This window comes from Aquarana catesbeiana, linkage group LG05 (genome assembly GCF_042186555.1).
Source record: "Aquarana catesbeiana isolate 2022-GZ linkage group LG05, ASM4218655v1, whole genome shotgun sequence".
In the NCBI taxonomy this organism is placed as follows: Eukaryota; Metazoa; Chordata; class Amphibia; order Anura; family Ranidae; genus Aquarana; species Aquarana catesbeiana.
The window spans coordinates 106,618,611-106,643,127 of record NC_133328.1 but is presented as its reverse complement, the minus strand read 5'-3'; the positions used below and the strand labels follow the sequence as shown (position 1 = coordinate 106,643,127).

The window sequence follows — 24,517 nt, the reverse complement described above, 5'->3', positions numbered from 1 at the left end:
GCATTAGTGACACTGCTGCATCAAGGCACCTCTGATAAGTGTGGTCCCTAACTAAACTCCAGTGTTTCTCAACTATGAGACATATAATGCAATGCGCAAAGAGAGAGCAGACTCATCTGGGGCAGCCCTTTCCTTCTTAAAGGTACAGTAACATAACCGAGGCCAGGGGGGAAGAGGAAAGTGCTGGCTGCCAGGAGAGTGAGTGGTAAGGTAAGAAAACCAGATTTTGTAAGATGCTGTAGACAAAAACAAGCAATTAATTCTTGCACTGTTGTGAAAAGAGGGGAAGTTAGGGGTAGAAGCCCCACTGCATGGGTAATTTCATCAGCTTTAAAGTGCAAGTTCACCTTTTCACAAAAAAGATCAAGATAAACTAAGACTCTACATCCCCACCCCAGTCCCCACTTACCTTCATGGGTGGTTATCTGTCACTGCCAACATAGCCTGTACAGTAGACATGTGCATTCGTTTTCGTCCGAATGCATTTTTGTCCGAATTTCAAGTATTCTCGTTATCGTTTTAACAAACAATAACGAAAGTGCAGAATACGAAAACCGAAAGATCCGACATAAACAAATGCTTTATTTTTTATTTCGTTGCGACAACAGTTCGATATAAATAGGAGATTTGACATGACACTGACAATAACAATCTGTGTCTATCGAACCTGTGGTCGAATGTGCCTAACCTTAGCTCTATTACTCCAATATTATTCTACATAGAGAGAAAAGATTCGACATAGAGAGAAAAGATTCGACATAGAGAGAAAAGATCGCTGCTGGAATTGGGTGGGGGAAGTAAAATAAAAATAATGATGATGATGAATGTTATTGGCCGATTGTAACCAAAGAGGGGCAGTAAAGTAGCTAGAACTATATACACGCGTACAGCCAACTTACTTTCACTTACAATTTGCTTGCAGAGAGACACACACTGAATCATTTCAGAAGACAGTCAATCTTAGCTGGTCCGTTTGTCAGAGAACCTGAATTATTTAGCAATTAAGCATAAGCACAGCAGCAGAACAATAGTGAAACAAGCTACAGTTCAACTTCACTTTTTCATAATAATCTGCTGCTATTGTGTTAGTGTTGTGAACTTGATAGTGATACTAGTGTTGTGATAGCCTCAGAGGCTGCCCGTGTTGTGGGGGGGGGATTATTATTATAGATTCTATATTATAATGCCATATCAATATCTGACGCAACGTCGGATGCCGCGCCCGCCATTGCACTTGGAGATTGAGAAACGAATGTGAAAGTTGGCTGACTGTTGGGGTAGAGTAGACCATTCAACATGAATGACGAAGATTCGACAAAGGAACACGAAAAACATACAAACGTCGAATCTTTGGCTTATGGTGTCTGTCAAAAGTTCTAAGAAGTTTTGACGGAGCAGCTAAACTGTACGACGCTGCAATCGTACATTTCCGGTCAAATGCATCCGCCCATAGGCTATAGAAAAATTTGAATGTTGGTTCACTAGTAAAATAATGAATAAATATAATTATTACTAGTCATACAACATTAGAATTCTACTACAGCTAGCTTGTAGGCGGAAAATTCGACCGGAAATGTACGATTGCGGCGTCGTACAGTTTAGCTGCTCCGTTGAATCTTCTTTGAACATTCGACAGACACCATAAGCCTTCAATGACAGATTTAACCTTAATTCATTTGGATTTGATTTGGACGAATGCAATTTTTTTAACGAAAAACGAAATAAATAAAAACAAATTTCGGTAGTAACTAAATAAATTTAATTTTTCGGACGAAAACAAAATTCCGAAACGAAATATTTCAGTGTGCACATGTCTACTGTACAGCAATCCAGGGATTTAAAAGCAACACTCTTCTTTCCCTTCTTTGCTTAGGGCTTCCAGTATGAAACAGAGTGATTTTGATTGGTCAGTTGAGATCGCTCTGATCTGTCCTGGAAGCCTAGGGAAAGAAGAGTGGGGCTTTCAAATACCCAGACTGATGCACCGACTGCATGAGCAGTGACAGGTAATCTCCCATGTAGGTCAGTGCAGTGAGGACCAGGGGATGTGTAGGGTGTGTGTTCACCTTTTCATTGTTTTATGAAAAGGTGAATTTACACTTTAAGCTATCTTTGAACCTCTAATGTTGACAGCTGTCATTGCAGTGATAATCCTCAACAATGGCCCCCATGCATAAAATGCAGGCTGGTGTAGTTGGAAAGCAATAACTTTTGTGGGTTATTGCTTCAAAAAAAGCGTAGCACCCACAGTACAGTTGAGTACCAGCAGAGATAGGATTGTGGCATTTTGTGTTCAGTTAGGTAAAAGTTGTGAGTCCTTTTGTAAGTAGTTTTGTTTGTTGTAGCAGTGTATATGGTTTCCTGCTGATGTAAGTAATTAGTAACTATGTTTTAAGTTCATAAAATGTGTCATGCTAAAATCATATATGAATATATTGAGCAGCATAGAATAGCAGAGTTTCACATTATACTCATTGTGCCAATGTTAATGATTTAAAAATAGAGAGATAATAATATTCATATAGTAATGAGAGATTCTCATAAAAAAGTGGATGCTGTGGGTGTTGCACTTCCCCATTCTATTTCTGTTATTAGAAGTGTACAGATGTAATCTTCCATATAATAAATGGCAGGTACAAATATGGAAGACAAAATCCAATTATGAGTCTTTACTTATGTCACTGTTCTGTGAAAGCTGTCATTCAATGCGCAGAGAGAAGTGTAATTATAACAGAGGCAACAATATATTGACTCAGCACCTAACAGGCTGCACTTTACATTCCCATCACTGAAGACAGCTGGCAGGAACTCATATTCAATATTACAAGTATATAAAAAAAAACAAAGGATAAAATATTTAGGGTCTTATTTCTTTTTCTTCATTAAAAACGATTCAGTATTGATGTCTTTGGTATGTATCGTCTTATATAGGCCTTGTGCCATGGTGGTGCCAGACACGGAATTGATCTGTGAAATTATGCTGATCGCTGAAGGCTTCCTTGATGCCCGTCCACTGGCCAGAAAATTTATTACGCTGTACACACTGTGCAAGGAGCTACTTTCTAAACAGGTACGTCTTTGTACCGTGATCTACAGATTTCCTGTTGTTGTCATCCTCGTTTGTGGAGTTAATATTGTCCTATGTTCTGCTATATGTATATAGTAAAATCCATCCGAGAAACATGAATTCTGGCCTTCACTTAAAAAATAAGCCATATTTAAAATGAGAAAATACTTATGCAGATAACTTCTTACAATAAGAAATTTGAACATTTAAAGCTGAAGTTTATTATACTTATATTTTTCTTTCCCTGTATCTTTCTTCCCCCCTTATCAACATAATACCATTTTAGATAAGGAGTATTCACTGCGCTTAGGCTCTAAAAAGCAGCTGACATAAATTGCTGGTAACAATATAAATATGAAAAGAAAAAATATGCAGAGCTAAACGACAAATGAAACATAACAATTCAAAGGTGTCCCCGGACACTGCTAGGTAAACCGCACATGAGTACATAAAAGTCCATATTACCCGAGGTGAATAACCAGACAGAGGTGAATAGTAATAAATCCTCCACTGAACACCAACACACCAGGCCTCTTACCCCAAAATATGGACCACTAAGTTATAGGTGGTCAAACAGGCACAATGATAATCCACAGGCTGGTCTCCACTAAGGCAACGTGCAAATGGATCCTGTATATCCCTCAAGGATGGTATCAAACCAGTGTAAAAGTTTATTCCAGATAAATCAGAATACTAACATTTAAAAGAATAAAACAATCATGTCATAAGGTAAAATGGACAGATGTTTCCAACGCACAAGATGCCCGCGGTCCGCCCATGACACCAGATCTCAGGCTGCACCCTATGCGTTTAGTCCAATAGGAACATCGTCAGGGGCGTGGCTGGCAATCGATGTGTAACTAGATCTTCATGTCTGTATTCCTTTGACTGGTTCCCTGAACCATGAGATCAGCTGTACAGCTTTTCTCCTACCGGCCGTCTAGCCGCCACTCTGCATTCACCTGTCAGTTTTAGAATCCACTATCCGCCTTGCAGCTTTCACAGGTGAAGAGTTTGCAGAGGTCATTAACCACTTAAGGACCGGAAGATTTTCTCCCTTAATGACCAGGCCTTTTTTTTGCGATACTTCACTGTGTCGCCTTAACTGACACTGTACCCAAACAAAATTTACGTCCTTTTTTTACCACAAATAGAGCTTTCTTTTGGTGGTATTTGATCACCTCTGTGGCTTTTATTTTTTGCTCAATAAACAAAAAATAGAGACAATTTTGAAAAAAAACAATATTTTTTACTTTTTGCTATAAAAAATATCCAAAAAAAGAAAAAAAATATGTCTTCATCAGTTTAGGCTAATATGTATCCTTCTACATATTTTTGGTAAAAAAACAATAAGTGTATATTGATTGGTTTGCGCAAAAGTTATAGCGTCTACAAAATAAGGGATATATTTATGGCATTTTTATAATTTTTTTTACTAGTAATGGCGGTGATCAGCTATTTTTAGTAGGACTGCGACATTGCGGCGGACAGATCGGACACTTCTGACACTTTTTTGGGACCATTGACATTTATACAGCGATCGGAGCTAAAAATAGCCACTGATTACTGTATAAATGTCACTGGCAGGAGGAGGGTTAACACTAGGGGGCAATCAAGGGGTTAAGTGTTCCTTAGGGAGGTGGAGAGAGATCGCTGTTCCTGATCACTAGGAACAGCAGATCTCTCTCTATTCCCCTGTCAGAGTGGGTATCTGTCTGTTGACAGATACCCATTCTGGCTCTCTGAGAAGCGATCACGGGTGGCCGGCAGACATTGCAGCCACTGGCCACGTGCATCCGCTCCAGGGTCGTGCTGCTTATAGCCCTTAAAGTGGCCACCGTACAGCTAAGGCGATTCACGCAGGGGAGCCAACCTGCCGCTGTATAGCAAGTAGTTAATGGTTGCATGGTTGAGGGAACCAGTCAAAGGAAGATAGACATGAAGATCTAGTTACACGTAACCAGTCAAAGAAGATCACATCGTATTTTAAATGAGAGGAAGTGACGATTGCCAGCCACGCCCCTGACGCAGTTCCCATTGGACAAAAAGCGTAGGGTGGAGCTTGGGATCAGGTGTCATGTCGATACACACGTGGACCATGGCCATATTGTGGGTTGGAAACATCCGTCCATTTTACCTTATGACACGCATGTTTTATTCATTTTAAATGTGAGTATTCTGATTTGATTTCTGGAATAAACTTTTATACTGGTTTGATATACTGCACCATGAGGGGTTGTCTGCTCTTATTTTGATGCATGAGACCTGTGGATTTACCATCCTTGAGGTATATACAGGATCCATATGCATAGATCCATTTGCACGTTGCCTTAGAGGAGAGGAGATCAGCTTGTGGATTATCATTGTGCCTGTTTGGCCACCTATAACCTAGTGGTCCATATTAGAGTTTACTGTTTTTTTTTATTTTCAGGTTGTACTTTTGCTTGTCAAAAAGCAATATATTTGCCTGTTTAGGCGAACAACCGAATTATAAGGTCGTTTGACCGTTTGTTCAGACCGCCGAACGACCACAGTGCGCTGCGCCACCGCACAGTGCATTGAAAGCCCTGATTTGCTGAAGCAATCAAAGCTTCACCCAATCAGGGCACAGAGCACTGTCAGAGCCATGATTGGATGCTGTCATGATGACTGTATCCAATCATGGCTCGTTGCTCTTAATCCCGCCCACACTATAAAAGTATTCTTTCTATAGCGGCCATTTGTAGTGTGATAGCGGCATGAAGAGAGATAGAACAGGGCTCTGTTCAGTACTTCTGGATAGTTAGTGTGCTATAGTGTGCTATTCTGATTCTATTGTCAGTAGAATATCAGTTTAGTGTGCATCTAATGATAGTTCAGTGTGAGTGTAGTGCGACCATTCATCTTTACATTAGTGTGAATGTAGGGACAGTTCAGACACTGTGAGTGTAGTGACCGTTTTAAAACTGTTTTTTTTCTGTGCGTTATTGCAAGTTTAACGCCATATATTTCATTGGCTTACTGCAAGTTTAATGCCATATAGTTCTGTGCGTTACTGCAAGTTTAACGCTGTATATTTCATTGCGTTACTGCAAGTTTAACATCATATAGTTCTGTACGTTACTGCAAGTTTAACGCCATATAGTTCTGTGCATTACTGCAAGTTTAACGCCGTATATTTCATTGCATTACTGCAAGTTTAACATCATATAGTTCTGTACGTTACTGCAAGTTTAACGCCATATAGTTCTGTGCATTACTGCAAGTTTAACGCCGTATATTTCATTGCATTACTGCAAGTTTAACGCCATATAGTCCTGTGCATTACTGATAGTTTAACGCCATGTAGTTCTGTGCGTTACTGCAAGTTTAATGCCATATATATTTCATTGCATTACTGCAAGTTTAACACAATATAGTTAATTTGTGTTACTGCAAGTTTAATGTCATATAGTTCTGTGCATTGCTGCAAGTTTAATGCCGTATAGTTCTGTGCGTTACTGCAATATTATAGTGTATCCGTGGAGTGTGTCTGTGTCGTAAATACTCAAATTAAAGTGCACCAAACACCACTTTCCATTGATTTAAGTGCATCCACGTACACATTTACACATCTTTATTACATTTTGTTAATAAGCACCCCCCACTCCCCCCATCTTGTCTGGGAGGACAGCAAGGAGAGACGTTCCTATGGCACATTAAGGGGGCCAGCAGCATATGTGTCCACAGGCAAAGGTGGACAAGGTCAGTCCTCAGACAGGGCATCATTTCTATCCAGCCACAGGATGCAGAGGAGGTGGTGGACTGGCTTACTAAACCGTCCTCATTCTCCGTCACCCAAGCAGAGACTAGTGCACAGTCCCCTGCAGCTGCCATAGTGGCAAAACCTGCCTCCTTGTCCACAGCTTTTTTTACCATAGCCCCAGCATCAGGCATGGAGGAGTCAGTGTAGTTATTTGAACACAGCATCAGCCACTTGCTTCTTGATGATGCACAGCCATTACTCGATTCAGATATTGGTTCTGACTCTGAGGTTGGGGAAGGCAGGAACATGAGTCTACAAAGAGGGGTGAACACTGGTACACAAATTGGCAGTTATGTTCCCCCAGCGGCAGCGTATCGCCAAATTGTCTCCAGTGTTAATGAGGATGGATGAGATGATGAGGTCACTGACTCGACTTGGGTGCCGGATAGAGCAGAGGAGGAAAGTGAGGGTGAGGCACAACCCCAAAGAGGCAGCCATCATGGAAGGGTAGAGAGCAGCCACCCTCTTCCATCACATTGTGGAGCTGTTATCTCCCGGCCCACTTCCCACAGCTCAGCTGTCTGGGCACTTTTTTAGTAAATGTGCAGCTGATCGCACTGTTGCTATTTGCAAACTTTGTCTCAAGCACATCAAGCGTGGCAAAAATACCAACCATTTGGGTACCACATGCTTGACAAGGCATTTAACCTCCCACCACTCAGCCCTTTGGCAACCTAAAAGCCATACAAAAGGGGCACAAATCTGTCCCTCCTCCTTACTCACCTCAGTCTGTCCCTGCTCTACCTCATGACCTCTCAGCAGCCTCCACTGACAGGGATGATGGTATAGCGCAGGGTTTCCCAGGTCCTTGTAGCATATGTGCCAGCAGCACACCACCAGCTTTAGACTATAGCCGGCAAATTTCTCTGCCCCATCTGCTGCAGTGGAAAAAAATACAGTTCCTGCCCCCCACATGCCCAGTGTTTAAATGCAAGGTTGTCAAAGCTGCTGGCTCTGCAACTTCTGCCCTTCCGCCTGGTGGATTCTGCCCGATTCTGTGAATTTGCAGAATGTGCTGTACCACAATGGTACATTCCCAGTCACTATTTCTTTTCATGTAAGGCCATTCCATCTCTCTACCATCACGTAGAAGGCAATGTTGTGGCATTGTTGGGCAAGGCAGTCAGCCGCAAAGTCCATGTTTCTGCTGCCACGTGGTGCAGCAAGCATCAGCAGGGACAATATATTTAGTTCACAGAACCCTGGGTAACTCTGCTTGCAACTCAGAAGGATGCAGGACAGGGCTCAGTGCTGCAGCTTGTTGTCCCCCACGTCTCCATACAGCTGGTGATGATGCCAGATTAGTCAGCTCTACCCCCTCCTCCTCCTCCTCTGCTGAAATGTCCTATTAACCTCAAGTACCTTCTAAGCAGTATGGCACAACGACAGGCTGAGGTCGGCTCGGCTTTTTTTTCCCCACGTCAATGGCCCATAAAGGATGCATGCACTGTACTGTCACCATTTGAGGAGACCACAAGGATGGTGAGCCGTGACAATGCATGCATCAGTGACAATTACTTGCATATAAGCCTTCAAAATGGGCACTTTTGATTTTTCATGTTCGGGTCCCATAGACTTCAGTGGAGTTCGTTATTCGGTTCCGAACTTTCCCGAACTTGTTCAAAAGTTCTGGTGCAAACCGAACAGTGGGTCGTTCGGCCCATCCCTACCTAATACCATAAATAATAACATGTTATTAGATTTTTAATCCAAGAGTATATAATGAGTTTGGCAATTCTAAAGAAACGCTTAAATAATGCATTCAAATTTAACTAAACCCATTAGATTTTAGATGACTAAAATGTACTGGAGGTTTTAGATTGAGATTTTTAAAATACGACTAAAACTAACATGGCATTTTAATCAAAAGACTATAACAAAAACGAAATCGAAATTTGATGGCAAAATGAACATTGCCTGATACAAGCAGTGAGCTGGCTCTTGGGAGGAATTATGCAAATGCCAAAATGTTTTGATAGATGTATGTCTGTCTTGGAGGCATGTGTCTTCCTAGGCAGACAGTATTTGCATGCAGACCACTCTAGTTATCATCCACATGTAATGCTGAGCCTATATTACTGAAAGAACTAAAATCCAAAGAATGAAAAAGGAAGGAAACCAAATCTCCTTCGCTTGTGAGAAATAAGTGTGGCCGCATGGAGTCAGAAATTCCTCAACTGAATCAACTTCCGCACAGGCTGTGCTGCCACTCATAGCAGGCCGGGGGAACTCAAATGAAAAACTGTAAAAGATAAGGTACAGAGGGCTCACCAACTTAGCGCACTACCTTGTAATGTATATAAGTATATACTCACAAACCCAATGGTATAAATCAGGCATAACTGATTATAAGAGATACTCCGACCAGCCTGGTCCATGGAACAAGTTCCAAAAGTGATATATCTGTACAGAGCGTTAACAGCGTTAAGCCGCGTCAAGCGTTTTTAAACTGTAGTAATTGGATTTGGGAGTGAAAAATAGAAGAGGGCAGAGAAACGTTGCTAAACTTTAACGCTGCTAAGCGCGGCTAAACGTGCATTAACGCCAATACAAAACGCTTCTAAAAGCACATTTTTACAGCCGCTTTTTACTGGCGTCGGTACTGGCTTTGCAGCTCGTTTTTTAATGCCCTGTGTGAAAAATATTGATGAGGTGTAAAGTGCAGTAGCTCCTACCAGCCAATCAGATTTCATTTTTTCTCATTTGACTTCAAGGGTTTGCTCACTCAGCATGGGCGGCACTCAGAGAACACTTTGCATTTTCTTTATTTTATTTTTTTTGAAGCACCCGATTAGAGCTCTAATAGACTTCAAAATAGGGTGGGCTTGTGGCGCAGAGCATTGCGCCATGAGCCCACCCAGGTGTTACAACAGTGAATGAATATTCGCTATTGAAACACTGATCCTCAATCCGGCCAATCAGTAGCAGGTCTAAGACCTGTTTTCCGATTGGCCAAAAAGAGAAGAGTCCCAATTGACCACTTAGGAGGAGGGAGGAAACGGAAGCCGCTGCAATGCCCGTGGAGAGCAGGGGAAGGGAAACCCTCTGCCACTGAGCATGGGAAGCCGCTGGTGAAGCTCGGGAGATGCGCTTCCACCATAGATGAGGTAAGTGCTCCAGTCCCGACCGATTGGGGGGGGGGTTGGTAATGTTTGCCGCCCCCCCAAAAAAAATTACCACTGGCCGCCAATGGCAGTCGGGAGACAGAGCCAGAATGTTGTCACCCTATAACAGAAAGTGTCTGAAAAGGACTTTCCAGGTCCCGTGCTGAGCAGCTGCCCTGCTGCATTGTGAACACAGGAGGTAGCTTGTTTTCACGGGTGCCACTCAGAGAACACTTTGCATTTTATCAGTGAATTCAAAGTGTTCTCTGATTGGATGAGGTGGAGTGTGACATTATCACCCCTCCTCTCCACATTGACCAATCAGAAGAAATACAAATTACCTTGGACCAAGCAATGTGACCATTTCCATACTTAAACTTCAGCCCTAAAACCTCACTTTCCTTCACTTCCTGTCACAGTGGCATAAGAGAAAGAGAAAAGCCTTTCAAAGTGAGTTGAATGCAAAGCATTCTCTTATAAGGTGAGGTGGAATGGTGGATTGGTGGGGTGGTGACATCATGATCTCCACCTCTTCCAATCAGAGAATGCTTCACGTTCATTGTAAAACTGTAAAGTGTTCTCTGAATGGCATCCATGCTCATAGTTGCCAGCATTTCAAAAATATATTTTTAGGTACACTTTTTTCTGGAAAGCCAGTTTAGGCAGAATAGTATGTTAATTAGGGGAGGAGCATTCATTTTGTGGGTGTGGTTGAAGTGATATGTTTTGCATCGAGGTGAAAAAATGGGCGTGGTTTAAATTACAGTAAATATTTGGTGTGGCTTAAAGAAGGTGTGGTTAGAGTCTGCGATTTTCTTGGGCTCCCCCCATGCAATTTTGCTCTCCTCCCCAACATACCAAAAAACAAACAAACACACACATAGACTTATCTCAAAAAACTTTATTAATGTACACATGAAGAACTGGCCCACACTCATTGATTAGTTGCTAGAAGTTACAGCACATCATTACCACTTACTGATTGGTTGCTAGAGGTTACTGCAGTTAGTACAAGAGGTGATCAGAGACTGCAGACATAGTACAGAGAGTGCCGCCACAGCGTACTACAGGAGAGGGTCAGAGACAGCAGTCATACTACAGGGGACGGTCAGAGACTGCAGGCATAGTACAGGAGTATATGGTGGTGGGTGGTATGTGCAGGAGAAGTGCAAAGTGGTTAAAATAAAAAGACCAAAAAGGTTATCAAAAATTAAGTGAGTAAATAAATAGTCCTTCAAAAATAAACCCCTTAAAAAGGCTGATTCATCATTTTTTGGAGGTGAGAGTTCTGTGAGCACAGAGCAGGTGTGCAAAGTTTCAGCATCACTCGTTTTAAGGGGATTATTCTTGAAGGACAATTTATTTACTCACCTAATTTTTGATAATCTTTTTGGACTTTTCATTTTAACCACTTTGCACCTTGCACTCTATGATTTAATTGAGTTTGTCATTTTCAACATCGTATGTTTATAGATATATATTCATATTCCCTGGTTGTTTATGTTGAGAAACTGCGCTGATCACTATATATACATTTGTTATTGATTGTTATTTGTGAACATTCTAGAATAAGCAGCAGTTTCATTTATCACACGTGGTAGTTTTATTTATTTATTTTTATTGAATTAGTAGCGCGGGGGACCACACCACCTAATGTACAGAATGGTGCAGGATGTATGGCAGTGTGGGATGCATGCAGGCGAGGGGTGTGGAATGTATGGCGGTGAGCAGGGCCGTCTTTAAGGCAGGGCAAAAGGGGCAGCTGCCCTGGGCCCTGTCATTGTTGTGGGGCCCAAAGCAGTTGCCTCACACTTGCCAACTATCCCAGTTTAAATTCCCTTGTCCTTTGCAGTTTTAGTCCTATGCTGTGTCCCAATATCTCAGTGTGAAGTGCTGGTACTAATGCTGCAGACCCTGTGTTTACATGTAAATAACTGGCATTCATAAATAAATAGCGGCGGCATTCATAAGTAAATAGCTGCGGCCAGTGGCTTCGATATGTAAATAAAGGCGGCATTCATATGTTTATCATGCCCTCCTGCAGCGAGGAGATGATGTGCTGTAATGTCTAGCAACCAATCAGAGAGCAGTAATACTGTACAGTAATCTTTAGCAACCAATTAAGAAGCAGAAATCATTTGCTGTACAGTAACCTCTAGCAACTAATCAGTGAGCTGAAATGTGTGCTGTAACCTCTAGCAACCAGTCAGCAAGCAGTATTGATATGCTGTAACCACTGGCAACCAATAACAATTGCTGCCTGATCTGATGCAGTAAACTGATTTTAAGTCTAGCTGCTATTTATTGTATGTCTCAGAGCAGGTAGAGAGTGAAATTGCATGGGGGGGCCAAGAAAATTTTTGCCCAGGGTCCAATCAATATTAAAGATGGCCCTGGCGGTGAGTAGTATGTGCAGGAGAGGGGTGCAGAGTGTATGGCAGTGGGTGGTATGTACAGACCTGATCAGAACACTATCCACTAGACCAGGGGTCTTCAAACTTTCTAAACAAAGGGCCAGTTTACTGTCCTTCAGACTGTGGTCATTGGAAGTAGAAAAGGTCCTGACGTCTGTGGGAAAAAACAATGCCCCATCTTTGGTGTCATTCTAGTTGTGCCCCAACATTGGTGTTAGTGGGCTGAATTGCACCCTTTCTCAAATGCCATTGGAAGAAATTGTTTCTCATCAATGGTATCATTGGGCCCTATTGTTGGTGTCGTGGCAGAAATTGTGCCCCATTTTTGGGAGAAATTATGCCCCATCGCTCCCAATGGAACTAATAATGGGACACAATTGTGTCCCATTGTTGGTGTCATTGGGAGAAATTGTGCCCAATCATTGGTGACATTGGGAAGAATTGTACCCCATTATTAGTTCCATTGGGAGGAATTGTGCCTGTTCATTGGTGTCACTGGGGGTTTGTGTCCCTTCCCTGTTGTCAGTGGGGAGAAATATGCCCCATTATTCGTATCAGTTGATTAAATATTACCTCAAGGGCCGGATAAAAGCAAGCAAAGGGCCGCATCTGTCTGTTTTTGGCGGCCCGGATCCAATGCAGGTGGGTGTAAATGGACATTTGGGTCTGCCTGAAAAACGAACAGGTGGACCCAATTGGGCCTAAGTCACAGCTCCACCCCCCAGATATGAACCACTGATCAGTGGTCAGTGCTTCCATAAGATCACATACCAATTACACAGCAGTTATTAATAGGCCTCACCTGGCTGACATTTTGGTGCTGTGCCAACACTGGATCTGCTACTATTGGATACCAGGGAAGTCCACATGGGGCTGTGTGTGTAGATCCTTCCCGGAGCTGTGATCCCCTCTTCGCTGGACTGTGCTGTACTATACTGTACATTCCAAGTAGTGAGAGAGTGACATCCACTGGATGTAAACTCAATACACTCAGTCTGCCCCTGCTCTGGTTCAGTGCCAAACCCCTGTTCTTGACCAAGCTGGATTTTCAGGTTTCTGCCTGGGACAGGCTCAGTCCGGGATATCCGTCTGATTTCTGTGAATGTCCCGGCAATTCAGGACTGTTGGCAACTATGCATGCTGAATAATCGACCCCCTGTCTTCACAGCCACTCAGCACCAGACCTGGAAACCGCACCAGTCACTGTAGTAGTGGTGCCTGCACAGTTATATTAAAAAGCAGTATGAAACCCAAAAGCAAGCATTTCTTATATTTCAGCTTACTAATTCTTAGATGTGATGGCTGCATTAGATTTCTTTTTTTTTTAGGCTTTCTTCCTTCTCTTTTCATCTGGTGATCCAGCCAGTAAGTCTGTTGTTTTTCAAAAGAACAAATGCTCTTCCAGATGTATCTGTTTACAGGGATGAGACAAACCATTTAACACTGTCAGGGGTGCTCACAATGATCAACTTTTATTTATTCATGTAAAACCTTTATCCTAAAAGGAAAAAAATCATGTTTTTGGTAACTGATTATAAAGTGTTAGCTGGAGTTTGTCTTCACTTTGTCAGTGTATATAAATCTGCTAGTACCTTTACCACTCCCCTCCCTCTAAACTGACAATGCTGTTGTCTGCTGCGTCTCCTCTTCCCATTCATTCAGAGTGGGGTCACTCCAATACAGGAGGAGTGTAGTGTTACTGGTCAGATTACAAGGTGAAAAAAGCTTAAAAAAAGAAAATGAATGCACCCACCACATCTAATAATTGTTAAAGCAGTGTTCCGCCCAAAAAAAAATAAAATAAAAGCCAGCAGCTACACATACTGCAGCTGCTGGCTTTTAACAATAGGACACTTACCTGTCCTGGAGTCCAGCGATGTCGGTACCGCAGCTGATGTCTCCATCGCTGTCGGGTGCTGCTGCCACCATTGCGGGTAAAGGAACCCTGTAGTGTAGCCTTATGGCTTCACGCCGGGAACCCTACTGCGCATGCGCGAGGCCCCGCTCCTCTCTCCTACTGGACCGACAACAGGGGGAGGAGGAGGGAGCCCTGCGGTGATGTCAAGGGCCGCGGCCCGGACTCCCGTAAGTGGGAACAGGATACCTGTCAAAGACAGGTATCTTGTCTCCCCCCGAAAGGTGCCAATTATGGCACCGGAGGGGGAGAGGAGACAAATGAGCGTAAGTTCCACTTTTGGGTGGAACTCTGCTTCAAGCTGCAATAAATTACATTTTTGGTTTTGGGTTTAATACCACTTTAAAGCCTGAATATTCAGCCTCTTGCATAAGCCCAGTCATGACTAGTTCTCTTTTAAGCATAGTTAACGCAAAAAACTTTTCATTGGTGCTACAGTATATGTGCAATTAATTTCCTATTTCCAATTCTGTTATTCACACATTTTGCCCGCTACCGTTTTTTGGAGTAGATAATTGTACTTTAAGGAAACCGCGTCATTAGCTACTAGTCAGAACATGTTCTCGTTAGAATTAGTTAGTGCTTTGTTTCTGTGTCATAGGTAATAAGCACCTTGTATTACAATACAATACAGACATTCCGACATAAGACAGGCAATTTATAATAAAATATACTATCCCGTTTATTACAATGGCTGCCTTAAGGCATACAGATGACATGTATGCCATCTGCTAGCATATTATCGTTTTTCAATCTGTAACAATTACAGAATAATTAAACTTTCCCTTACAGTTTTAGGTAATGGAAAGACAGACATTAGGAACACTTTTATGACTTGTTTGTAAAACATGGCTTTATATTTTTATTAATATATCAGTTATTCATCAAGCTGATCATTTAATTTGCAATATTCCTGGGGAGAATGTGAAATATTAAAAAATATAATTATTAGCATGCAGGCAATTCCTATCTTTTATAAAGAACAATGTTTTCGGAAGATGTTTAATGCAAAAAAATGTGCAGATGATGTAAAAAAATGTGGTGTTTCGATTAAGGGTGTGGCAGAGGATGTCACTCCTCTTGGGCCCATAAGGTTATAGGGCCCCGACTATGTCTGCAAAGGAGGGGGTTCTGGTCGGAGGTATTTTTAGTGTCGTAGTGTAATGACATCTTGTAGGTCAGCTCTGCGCAGGCCATTTGAAGCTGGTGAAGTAGCTTGGCCAACAATGCTAACTTTCTTTTGTTAGCCTGGCCTTTTCCTTGGTAGCATGGCTGACCCCTAAAGAAAACACTCTGTCTGGCTTTGTACAGCCCTCATAGTACTTTAACCGGTGTAATAGTGAGAGTCCCTGTCTCTGGGAAAGTGGGGTTAGAATGGACACAGAGTTTACATGTCGGCATACTGCAGAGCTACAGAGCATAGCTTTTTTTTTTTTAAATGTATTTTTATTCAAATTTTTTAAAAACAATACAGAAAATGCAACCCCCACAACCATCCCCCCCCCCCCTCCCCTCTCCCTCATCCCTGTTGTGCAATGTCCCAAAAATTACAGGCAGTTAAACAATGTGTATTACCCTTCTGGCATTTTTACATGAATTAAAGCAGTGCTGACCAACGAGATATAGAGCAGTGAGCCAGATCACATGGTCGTTGCTAGGCATGCCAGGCTACTCCAAATAATGGAGATTCTGTTTATGTATTGCTTAAACCCTTCCTTTATAGCGTGTCATCCAATGAGAGCCAGCATTGCCATACCTTCTCAAACTTTTTGGGGCACCCTCTACTCAAGTATGTGGCTTTATAAAGGGGCAGTGCCTTATTCACCAGGCCCTTCCAGTAGGCTAGGGATGGGACTTCAGGCTTTTTCCAGCATAATAGTATAGCTTTGCGTGCATAGAATAAAGTGAGGGAAAGCATAGTTCTCTGCGCCCTAAGCAGCGCCACCTCCTCCACCAGACCGAGCAGACACACTGATATTGTTACTGGGACAGTTAGTAAAATTAGTCCCTGGATGGTTCTCGTAACCCCTGTCCAAAATTCCTGTATTAATTGATAATGCCAGAATATATGGTCGAAATATGCCATGGCGGTAGCACACCGCCAGCAATTTGCGTCATCCGAGCCATATATGCTGGCTATTCTTCCTGGGGTATAGTATACCCTATGGAGTATCTTAAATTGGATATATCGATCACGCACCGACACCAGGACCCGAAACGGGTGGTCCCACATATCGTCCCAGTCGTCCCCTTGAAAACTGGGGACCAGTGAGCTCTATTTATCCCTACACTTTCCAAGTGTCTGGTGCCTGTCGACAAACAGCTCTCTATAGGTTTCTGTCAGCGTCTTCTGCACGGATTTGTCATAATTGCTCCAGGGGTGAGGTGTGAAGTTCTACCGGGCCTGCACCAGATAACGGAAAAAGTACCAGTTTGGGAGGTCTATCCTTTAATTGATCAAAGGTAAGCAATCTCCCCCCCTCCCACTATGTTCCTCAATTGTTTGATGCCTACTCGGGCCCATATTATTGGGTCTGGAATTTCATTAAAATGGGATTAAACCATAAAGGTGTGTCTGGCGACCAGGTCTCTGATTCAGAGTACATGAGTACCCTTGCTCTGTCCCACGCGCGAATAGTACTGCGCATGGAGTCATTCAAAGGCGCCGACACCTGCAGTCCTCTGTGTACCAAATAGTAGAGGCTCTGGTAAGATCCCATAAATGCCGCTTCCAGTACTGTCATTGCATCACTATCATCCCTTGCCAGCCAGCGTCGGGCAAACACCATTTGCCCTGCAATAAAATACTTAAACAGATCAGGGAGAGCTAAACCTCCCTGACCATATGGTTCCTATAATGTACAGAGACCTATTCTAGGATGACCCATGCACCACGGGAAGGAGCCGAACAGGCTATTTGCGCGCTTAAAGAACGAGCATGGGACCCAGACTGGAGTATTGCACAAAAAATATAAGAAAACTGGTAGTATCTTCATTCTAAGAAGATTCACCCTACCGATCAGGGAAAGCGGTAAATGTTTCCAGGCGTCCAACTGTGTCTTAACCTTTGTGAGTAATGGCATTAGTTTGAGTGATAGGTAGTCAGTAACTTTGGGGGTTACACAAACACCCAAATATTTGAATTCGGAAACCCAAGCTATAGGGACCAAGGGTGATGCCTGCACCTGAGCCCCATTGTAAATGGCCATGACATTGGACTTCTCCCAATTAACTCGTAGGCCTGAAAATTTTGCAAAGGTGCTTAGGATTTCAAATGCTGCTTCCAATGAGGGTCCGGAATCCTCTTAAAAAAGAAGCATGTCATCCACATACAAGGCAGTGCATTCACGAATGCCTCCTATTTCAAGGGCCTTCACCTCTGTGGATAATCTTAGAGCAATGGCTATGGATTCTATGGCTAGGGCAAATAAAGCCGGGGAGAGTGGGCAACCTGTCGCGTTCCCTTACCCACCGAAAACAGTTTGGAAACCGATGTGCCTATCTTAATGGTCGCCTTGGGTTTGCTGTAAAGCAAAGAAATCCAGATAAGAAAAATATCTCCAAATCCCATATGCCGCAACACCATGGACATATAATGCCAGTCCACGGAATCAAAGGCTTTGGCCATGTCTAAGGACACTATCACTCTGGCCCCAGGGTTAGTATGGTTGATCTGCAAGTGCGCAAATAGCCTGTGGAGATTGGTGTCGGTGGATCTCTGGGGAATAAAGCCTGTTGTTCTACCAGCGATAATCTAGTGGCTAGTATTTTTGTGAGAATCTTAAGATCCTGGTTAAGGAGAGCTATGGGTCTATATGAGGAACAGCTCAGAGGGTCCTTGCCTGGTTTGGGCAGCAGGACCACTTGAGCCTCCATGAGAGAGTCTGGTAAAATCTTGTTTTCAAGGCAATATTGGAACAAGGTCCTAAGTCTTGGCCCAAGAGTCTCTAAGTGTAACCTATACCATTCTATGCAAAAGCCATCTGGCCCCGGTGACTTGTGCGGTGGGGATGATCTGATAGCAGTTTCAATTTCTTTTTTGGCGATCTCTACCTCTAAGCTATTTTTATCCCCCTCAGATAATTTTGGAATGAGTATGGAGGTGAGCAGGGATTCAAGATCCTGTTTGTTATATACCGGTACAGGTGTGTAGAGTGTGCTATAGTAGTCTACAAAGGTGTTTAAAATATTGTTTGGGTCACAGAGCATAGATTTAAAAAGGAGAGTACTGCTCTGGCAGCTTTCTCCGGATCTTGCTAATTCCGGATGGGGCTCTGTAGTTTGGAGATCCCTCAGAGTCTTGGGTGGGACAGAATCTCCAACCCTGTGTCCAGGTCTTGTGGATAGCCAGCAGGTTGTGTGCCCAGGTGCACACAGCCCATTTAACGAGGGGCTGGTGGGAGCAGTGAGGGGAGGAAGGTGGAGTGTGAGCAGCTTGCTGCTGCTGTTGGAAGACCTGTATTTGGAAAGCTGTCTGCCCTGAGGGAGACTGCAGCCTGTTTGAGAGGGATTTACCCAGGGACTGGGAAAGGCTGGCCAGCCTTGAGAGTCAGGAAGACTAAGGAAGCCAGTGAGTCCAGGGGGCTGGAAAGAATTGATAAGTCTGTTGGGAGCAAGCAGAGGAACTGCTGACAAGAGAGAGCCAGGTGGCTCGGTATGTTTTCATTTATGAGTGCCGAATGAAGTTAAACCCCTGCGTGGGATTCCTGGATGGACTTTTGTTTTGTTTTTCCCTTTTATAAACGTGAGCTACCAGGCCCTTATATATAATATATAAATGCCTGTCTTATGTGGACTTAATGCACAAAAATACATGTATCCACTTGAGCTAAACACCCCAATATCACACCAGCCACATGCAGTTTTCACAGCAATCTGCAGTAACATGCAGCTCTTATAGTATGCTCCCTGGCAAGGTGCAGCTCTTAGGGTACTCTCTGGTTACTCTCTTGGGAAAGGTATACCTCTCAAGGTACCGCCTCTGATAAGGTGCAGCTCTCAGGGTACACTCACTGGTAAGGTATAGCTCTCAAAATACTCTCTCTTGTAAGGTTCAGCTCTCAAAGTTCTCCCAAAGTACTCTCTCTAGTAAGGTTCTGCTCTCAGGGTGCTTCCTCTAGTAAGGTGCGCCCCTCAAAGTATTCTCTTTGGTAAAGTCCAACTCTCAAAGTACTCTCTAGGCTTATGACAAGACAAGAAAGAGGAAGTGGGCTGTATAAGGTATTTACTAGCAGAAAAAAAAATTACTATCCAAAGTTAAAACAACAAGGGCAGAAGATTTAATAGGTGGAAAGATGAAAAAAGGTCCACTTTAAAAGGTTCATTTTGAGTTAAAGGAAAGTCAATGAAGAGATTCACTGCATTTAAGAGTTTAATTCAGGAGTAATAATTGTTTCCTCAGCGAGGATGCACTAATCACTTATTAGGCTTTAAAATGGTCAATTAAATCAGTCATATTGTTGCGTTAATTAACTCCTGCTCAATAAAGAGTCATAAACCACTTAAGGTACCACTGGGCCACATTATCCAAATCTGTAATTTAAATGCACATTTTATTTTTGAGCCTGGATCATGGTGTGATCAGCTTATCATTAGGGCAACTATAAGGCTTACTACAATATTTACACAAAATAATGCATTCCTAAAGTTTGTTCCTGGTAATATTTTGAAATAATCCTTGAAATTCATGTAGGGCATACATCTACCTACCCAGGGCTTTAGTCTCTGCTCTGTGCACAGTTCTTCTTGTTGCTGGTACGCTGGTTTTCTGAGAACACCAATTGTTGATCCGTATGAATATGCTGACCAGGTATTTTCCCTTTTACCCAGCATGTGTTCCTTCCCAGGCAGAGGCAAACTGTGGGATCTTGCATAATCAAGACTGGATATGTGTGCAAATAGCCAGTTCTGGCTGTACACATTGGATGTTGTTTAAATTTGATCAATCAGATTAGGAAAACCTACCAGTAGTTGTGCAGTGTGCGGGCCTACCTAATTGGATATAACTGGGAAGGATTGCTTAGGTGGGTCATCACAGTTTATGGTTGTCGTTAGGGTAGATTAAATCTGAAGAAAAATGTCATTGTGTGTCACTAGTTTATGGTCCTCAGTTTGCATGATCATACAATTATTTTGAGTGTACTGGTCATTTTTTAATACTGTGTAGAACGGCAAACACCAACTGCCAGTGCAAAGTATGACTTGGAGATGCCGCACTCCTAAGCAGCCTACGTACTAGATCAATGGATGGAAAGCAGCCTTAGCCTAGGTTCCTCCAAGGCCACACCACCTGACATTTTTTTTCCTAATCGATATACAGCTGTCACATGACCCAGCTCTTTCCCAGAATGTCTGTAGGGAAACAGTGGCAGTAGGAGCTTCTAGACCTCCGCTACTGGTCACATGTTTAATCACCTCAATACAGGACACTTTCACACCCTTCTTGCCCAGGCCATTTTTCAGGTTTCAGCGCTGTCACACTTTGAATGACAATTGCGCGATCATGCAACACTGTACCCAAATTAATTTTTAATCATTTTCTTCACACAAATAGAGCTTTCTTTTGGTGGTATTTAATCACTGCTGGGTTTTTATTTTTTACAAAAAAAAAAAAAATTCTTAGTTTCTGTCAGTAAATAAGTAATTTTTCTCCTTCACTGATGTATGCTGATGAGGCTGCACTGATGGCCACTAATGAGGCGGCACTGTTTAGGTGGCACTGATGAGGAGGCACTAATATGCCGCACTGATGGGCAGCACTGATAGGTGGCAATGATGGGCATTGATAGGCAGCACTGATGAGAAGCACTGATGAGCAGCACTGATGAGCAGGCACTGAAAGGCAGCACTGACTGGCATTACAAATGGGCACTGGTTGGTGTCACTGATGGGCACTGATTGGTGTCACTGATGGGTACTGATTGGTGGCACTGATGAGCACTGATTGGCATTGGGGGGCTTTATTGTCATCAGGGCACTGATCAGCAGTGCCCTGATTACCTGTACAGGTGTCCCCTGCGAGGAGATGCCAATGATCGGCTCTCCTCGCCACACATTCTGTCAGTGTGAGGCGATGGGAGCCGATTACCAGCACTTCCGCATTTACATGTGATCGGCTGTGATTGGACACAGCCGATCACATGGTTAAAGAACCGCATCATCGTCTCTTTATAGAAATTGGGGTGGTGCCGTGTCCTAGGAACACAGCGTGGGTGCGCGAGAGTGGCCATTCTTGGGCGACGACCCAGAACGAGAGCCGCAACTCTCCTCCATCATTTGACAGTGGGCGGGCGGCAAGTGGTTAAAATAAAAAAAAATGAAGAATAAAAATGAACACCCTTTGGGATACAGAATGAAAATTATTAATGCAAATAAACTGTTTTAAATTGTCATATAAATATAATTTCAAATTTCATTTGAAATTAAATCTTTTTTATTTTTTGGCAATAATATGGTGTGAGCAGTTTTTTGCTAGTCACAGGCTGTGCCACGCCACTCCTGCCTGTGTCATAGAATATCAGGGAGGTAAAGCCTCCATCATTCAAGATGCAAAATTCCACCCCCATTGTGTCTAGCTGGTTAGTGGGCATGGAGGAGGAGGGGAGGGAGTGGGATGTAATTTACCACTGTGTATACGCCCACACATGTGACTCTATAGTCACATGGGATGCTCACATGTGATAGAGTGGAAATACTCAGGGTAGTATATACACTGAAAACTGAGCATGTGCACTAGCTGCCAAAACTGCTCTGCAAAATCCCCAACTGCAGTGGGGACATGGACAGGAGGGGGAGACATAGAACAGCAGGATCAACCAGGTTTTTTGCAGAATACAGAACGCTAATCCCAAATTGAGTATGAACAGCATGTAATACAGCATTTATTGACAGTTTTTAATGATGTGAGTTTATTGAAACTTTAATGCATTTTTTGTTGCTAACCAATTGAACAATTTATTTTACAAAATTAAAAGTTTAGTTCATTTAGTGCATTAATTTTACAGGATCACTACGACTGGGGCCTAAGAGCAGTAAAATCTGTCCTTGTAGTGGCAGGTTCTCTTAAACGAGGAGACAGCAACCGACCAGAAAACCAGGTATAGTATATGTAAAAATACAAATTATTCACTTTTATTTTTTTAATGCTTAGAAATAATAATTATTTTTGGCAAACACACTGTTGCACTTACGTTTCATTTTTACTTGTTGACTGTATAAGTAGATTTTAGTTTGCGCTTGCCTCTCATGCTTTGATTTTGTTTTTTCTACAGTTCTTTAAATGTTTGGGTCCCCATTAACAGATCTGGAGCCTCTTCTGGAGTACACATACATGTACATTTCCCAGTAGTTGTTAAAATGAGAAGCCTTTAAATTATTTTTTTTTGTTCTGAAGTTTCATCATTTCACTGGTGCTTGTCAGTTTATTTTGAGTAAAACTGAATCCCCAGGAAATCGAATAAATGGATTTACAGTATGTAAATAGGCCTTCAAGTTAATCTACTCAGTACATACATATCACTATAGTAAGAAAGAAAAAAAGATAAAATCTGTACACTTTTATTTATTTTTTATTAAGTTAGTGATTATGCAATCTTCATTTGTAAATTCACCTATAAATATGTAGTGTGAGAATCTGCCTAACTCAACAGTGCCGGTAAATCTCCCCCTGCACCTCCAGGTGGCAGCTAACTATATAGTGGAGGGGTGTGGGAGGGGGCGATCGGAAGCTCTGTGATGTCCGCGGGATGTCCCATTCAGATTATTGGCTAGCAGTTCACTTCCCCAGTGTCCGTGTATACAGTGGAAAGGGGAGGAGCCTCTGACCCGGGCAGGTATCGGCAAGAGTGTACAAGCAGAGTCGACTCACTTGTGCACTGAATCTGGTTCCTGCCCCGGTCATAGGCCCCTCCCCTCTCCACTGTATATGCTGACACTTGGGAAGTGAACTGTTAGCCAGTATTCTGAATGGGACATCCTGTGGACATCATAAAGCTTTCGATCGCCTTCTCCCGCCCCCTGCCACTGAGGAAGAGAACTGCTAGCCGGTTGGGAAATCCCGGGGACATCACAGGGAAGCAATATGTACAAGGGCTGCTGCTCCCACCCGTCACACTGCTCCCCCACCCGTCACACTGCTCCCCCACCTATCACACTGCCCCCCCACCTATCACACTGCCCCCCCCACCTGTCACAATGCCCTCCCACCTATCACACTGCCCCCCACCTATCACACTGCCCCTCCCACCTATCAGACTGCCCCCTCTTATCACACTGCCCCCCCACCTGTCACACTGCTCCCCCTTCACTCTGCCCCCTCTTATTACACTGCCCCCCTCTTATACTGCCACACAGCCGCTCTTTTATCACACTGCCTGCATCATACTGTCCCACCGTCACACTGCCCCCCCACATGTCACACTGCCCCATGTCACACTGCCCTCTTGTCACAATAACCCCCGTCATACTTCCCCCCCTCCTGTAACATTGCCCCTTCATCATTCTGCCCCCTTGTCACACTGCCCCCTTCTGTCATATTTACCCCTCTCCTGTCACACTACCCCCGTCATACTGTCCCCCTCTTGTTAGACAGCCCCCCTCCTTTTACAGTGCTCCCTCATTACACTGCCCCCCTCTTATCACACTGCTTCCCTCTTATCACACTGTCCCCCTCCTGTCATACTCCTTAGGTCCCCTTTTCCAGCCATACTGCTCCTATCCTGTAACACTGCCCCTCTATCATAATGCCTTCTTCTGTCATATTTACCCCTCTCCTGTCACACTACCCCTGTCATACTGCCCCACTTTTGTTACACAAACCCCCTCCTTTCACAGTGCTCCCTTGTTACACTGCCCCCTCTTATCACACTGCCCCCCTCCTGTCCTACTTCCTAGGTAACCTTTTCCTGTCACACTGCCCCCCTCTTGTCACAATATCCCCCTGTCATTCTGCCCCCTCCTGTCACACAGCCCCCCTCCTTTCACAGTGCCCCCCTAATCACGTTCCCCCCTCCGGTCACACTTCCCAGATACCATTCTCCTGTCACACTACCCCCCCCACCTGTCACACCACCACCCTCCCCCCCACCTATCACAATACCCCCCATCATACTACCCCCTCCTGTCACACTTCCCCCATCATACTGCCCCGTCACACTGCCCCCTTATCACACTACCCCCCTCCTGTCACAATAACCCCCCATCATACTACAGGTCAGGGGCCCTTCATGGTTTCTT

The 24,517-nt window shown here is 43.4% G+C and overlaps 1 protein-coding gene across 1 annotated transcript in view; it reads left to right on the top strand.

Annotated features, from left to right (window-relative positions):
• Nucleotides 1-24,517, top strand: part of DNAH11 (dynein axonemal heavy chain 11) — a 424,128-nt gene that overhangs the window by 147,883 nt on the left and 251,728 nt on the right. The window contains exons 37-38 of the mRNA XM_073630040.1: nucleotides 2,932-3,070; nucleotides 22,288-22,380. Coding sequence (XP_073486141.1) covers nucleotides 2,932-3,070; nucleotides 22,288-22,380 — 232 coding nt within the window. The remainder of the gene's footprint in view (nucleotides 1-2,931; nucleotides 3,071-22,287; nucleotides 22,381-24,517) is intronic.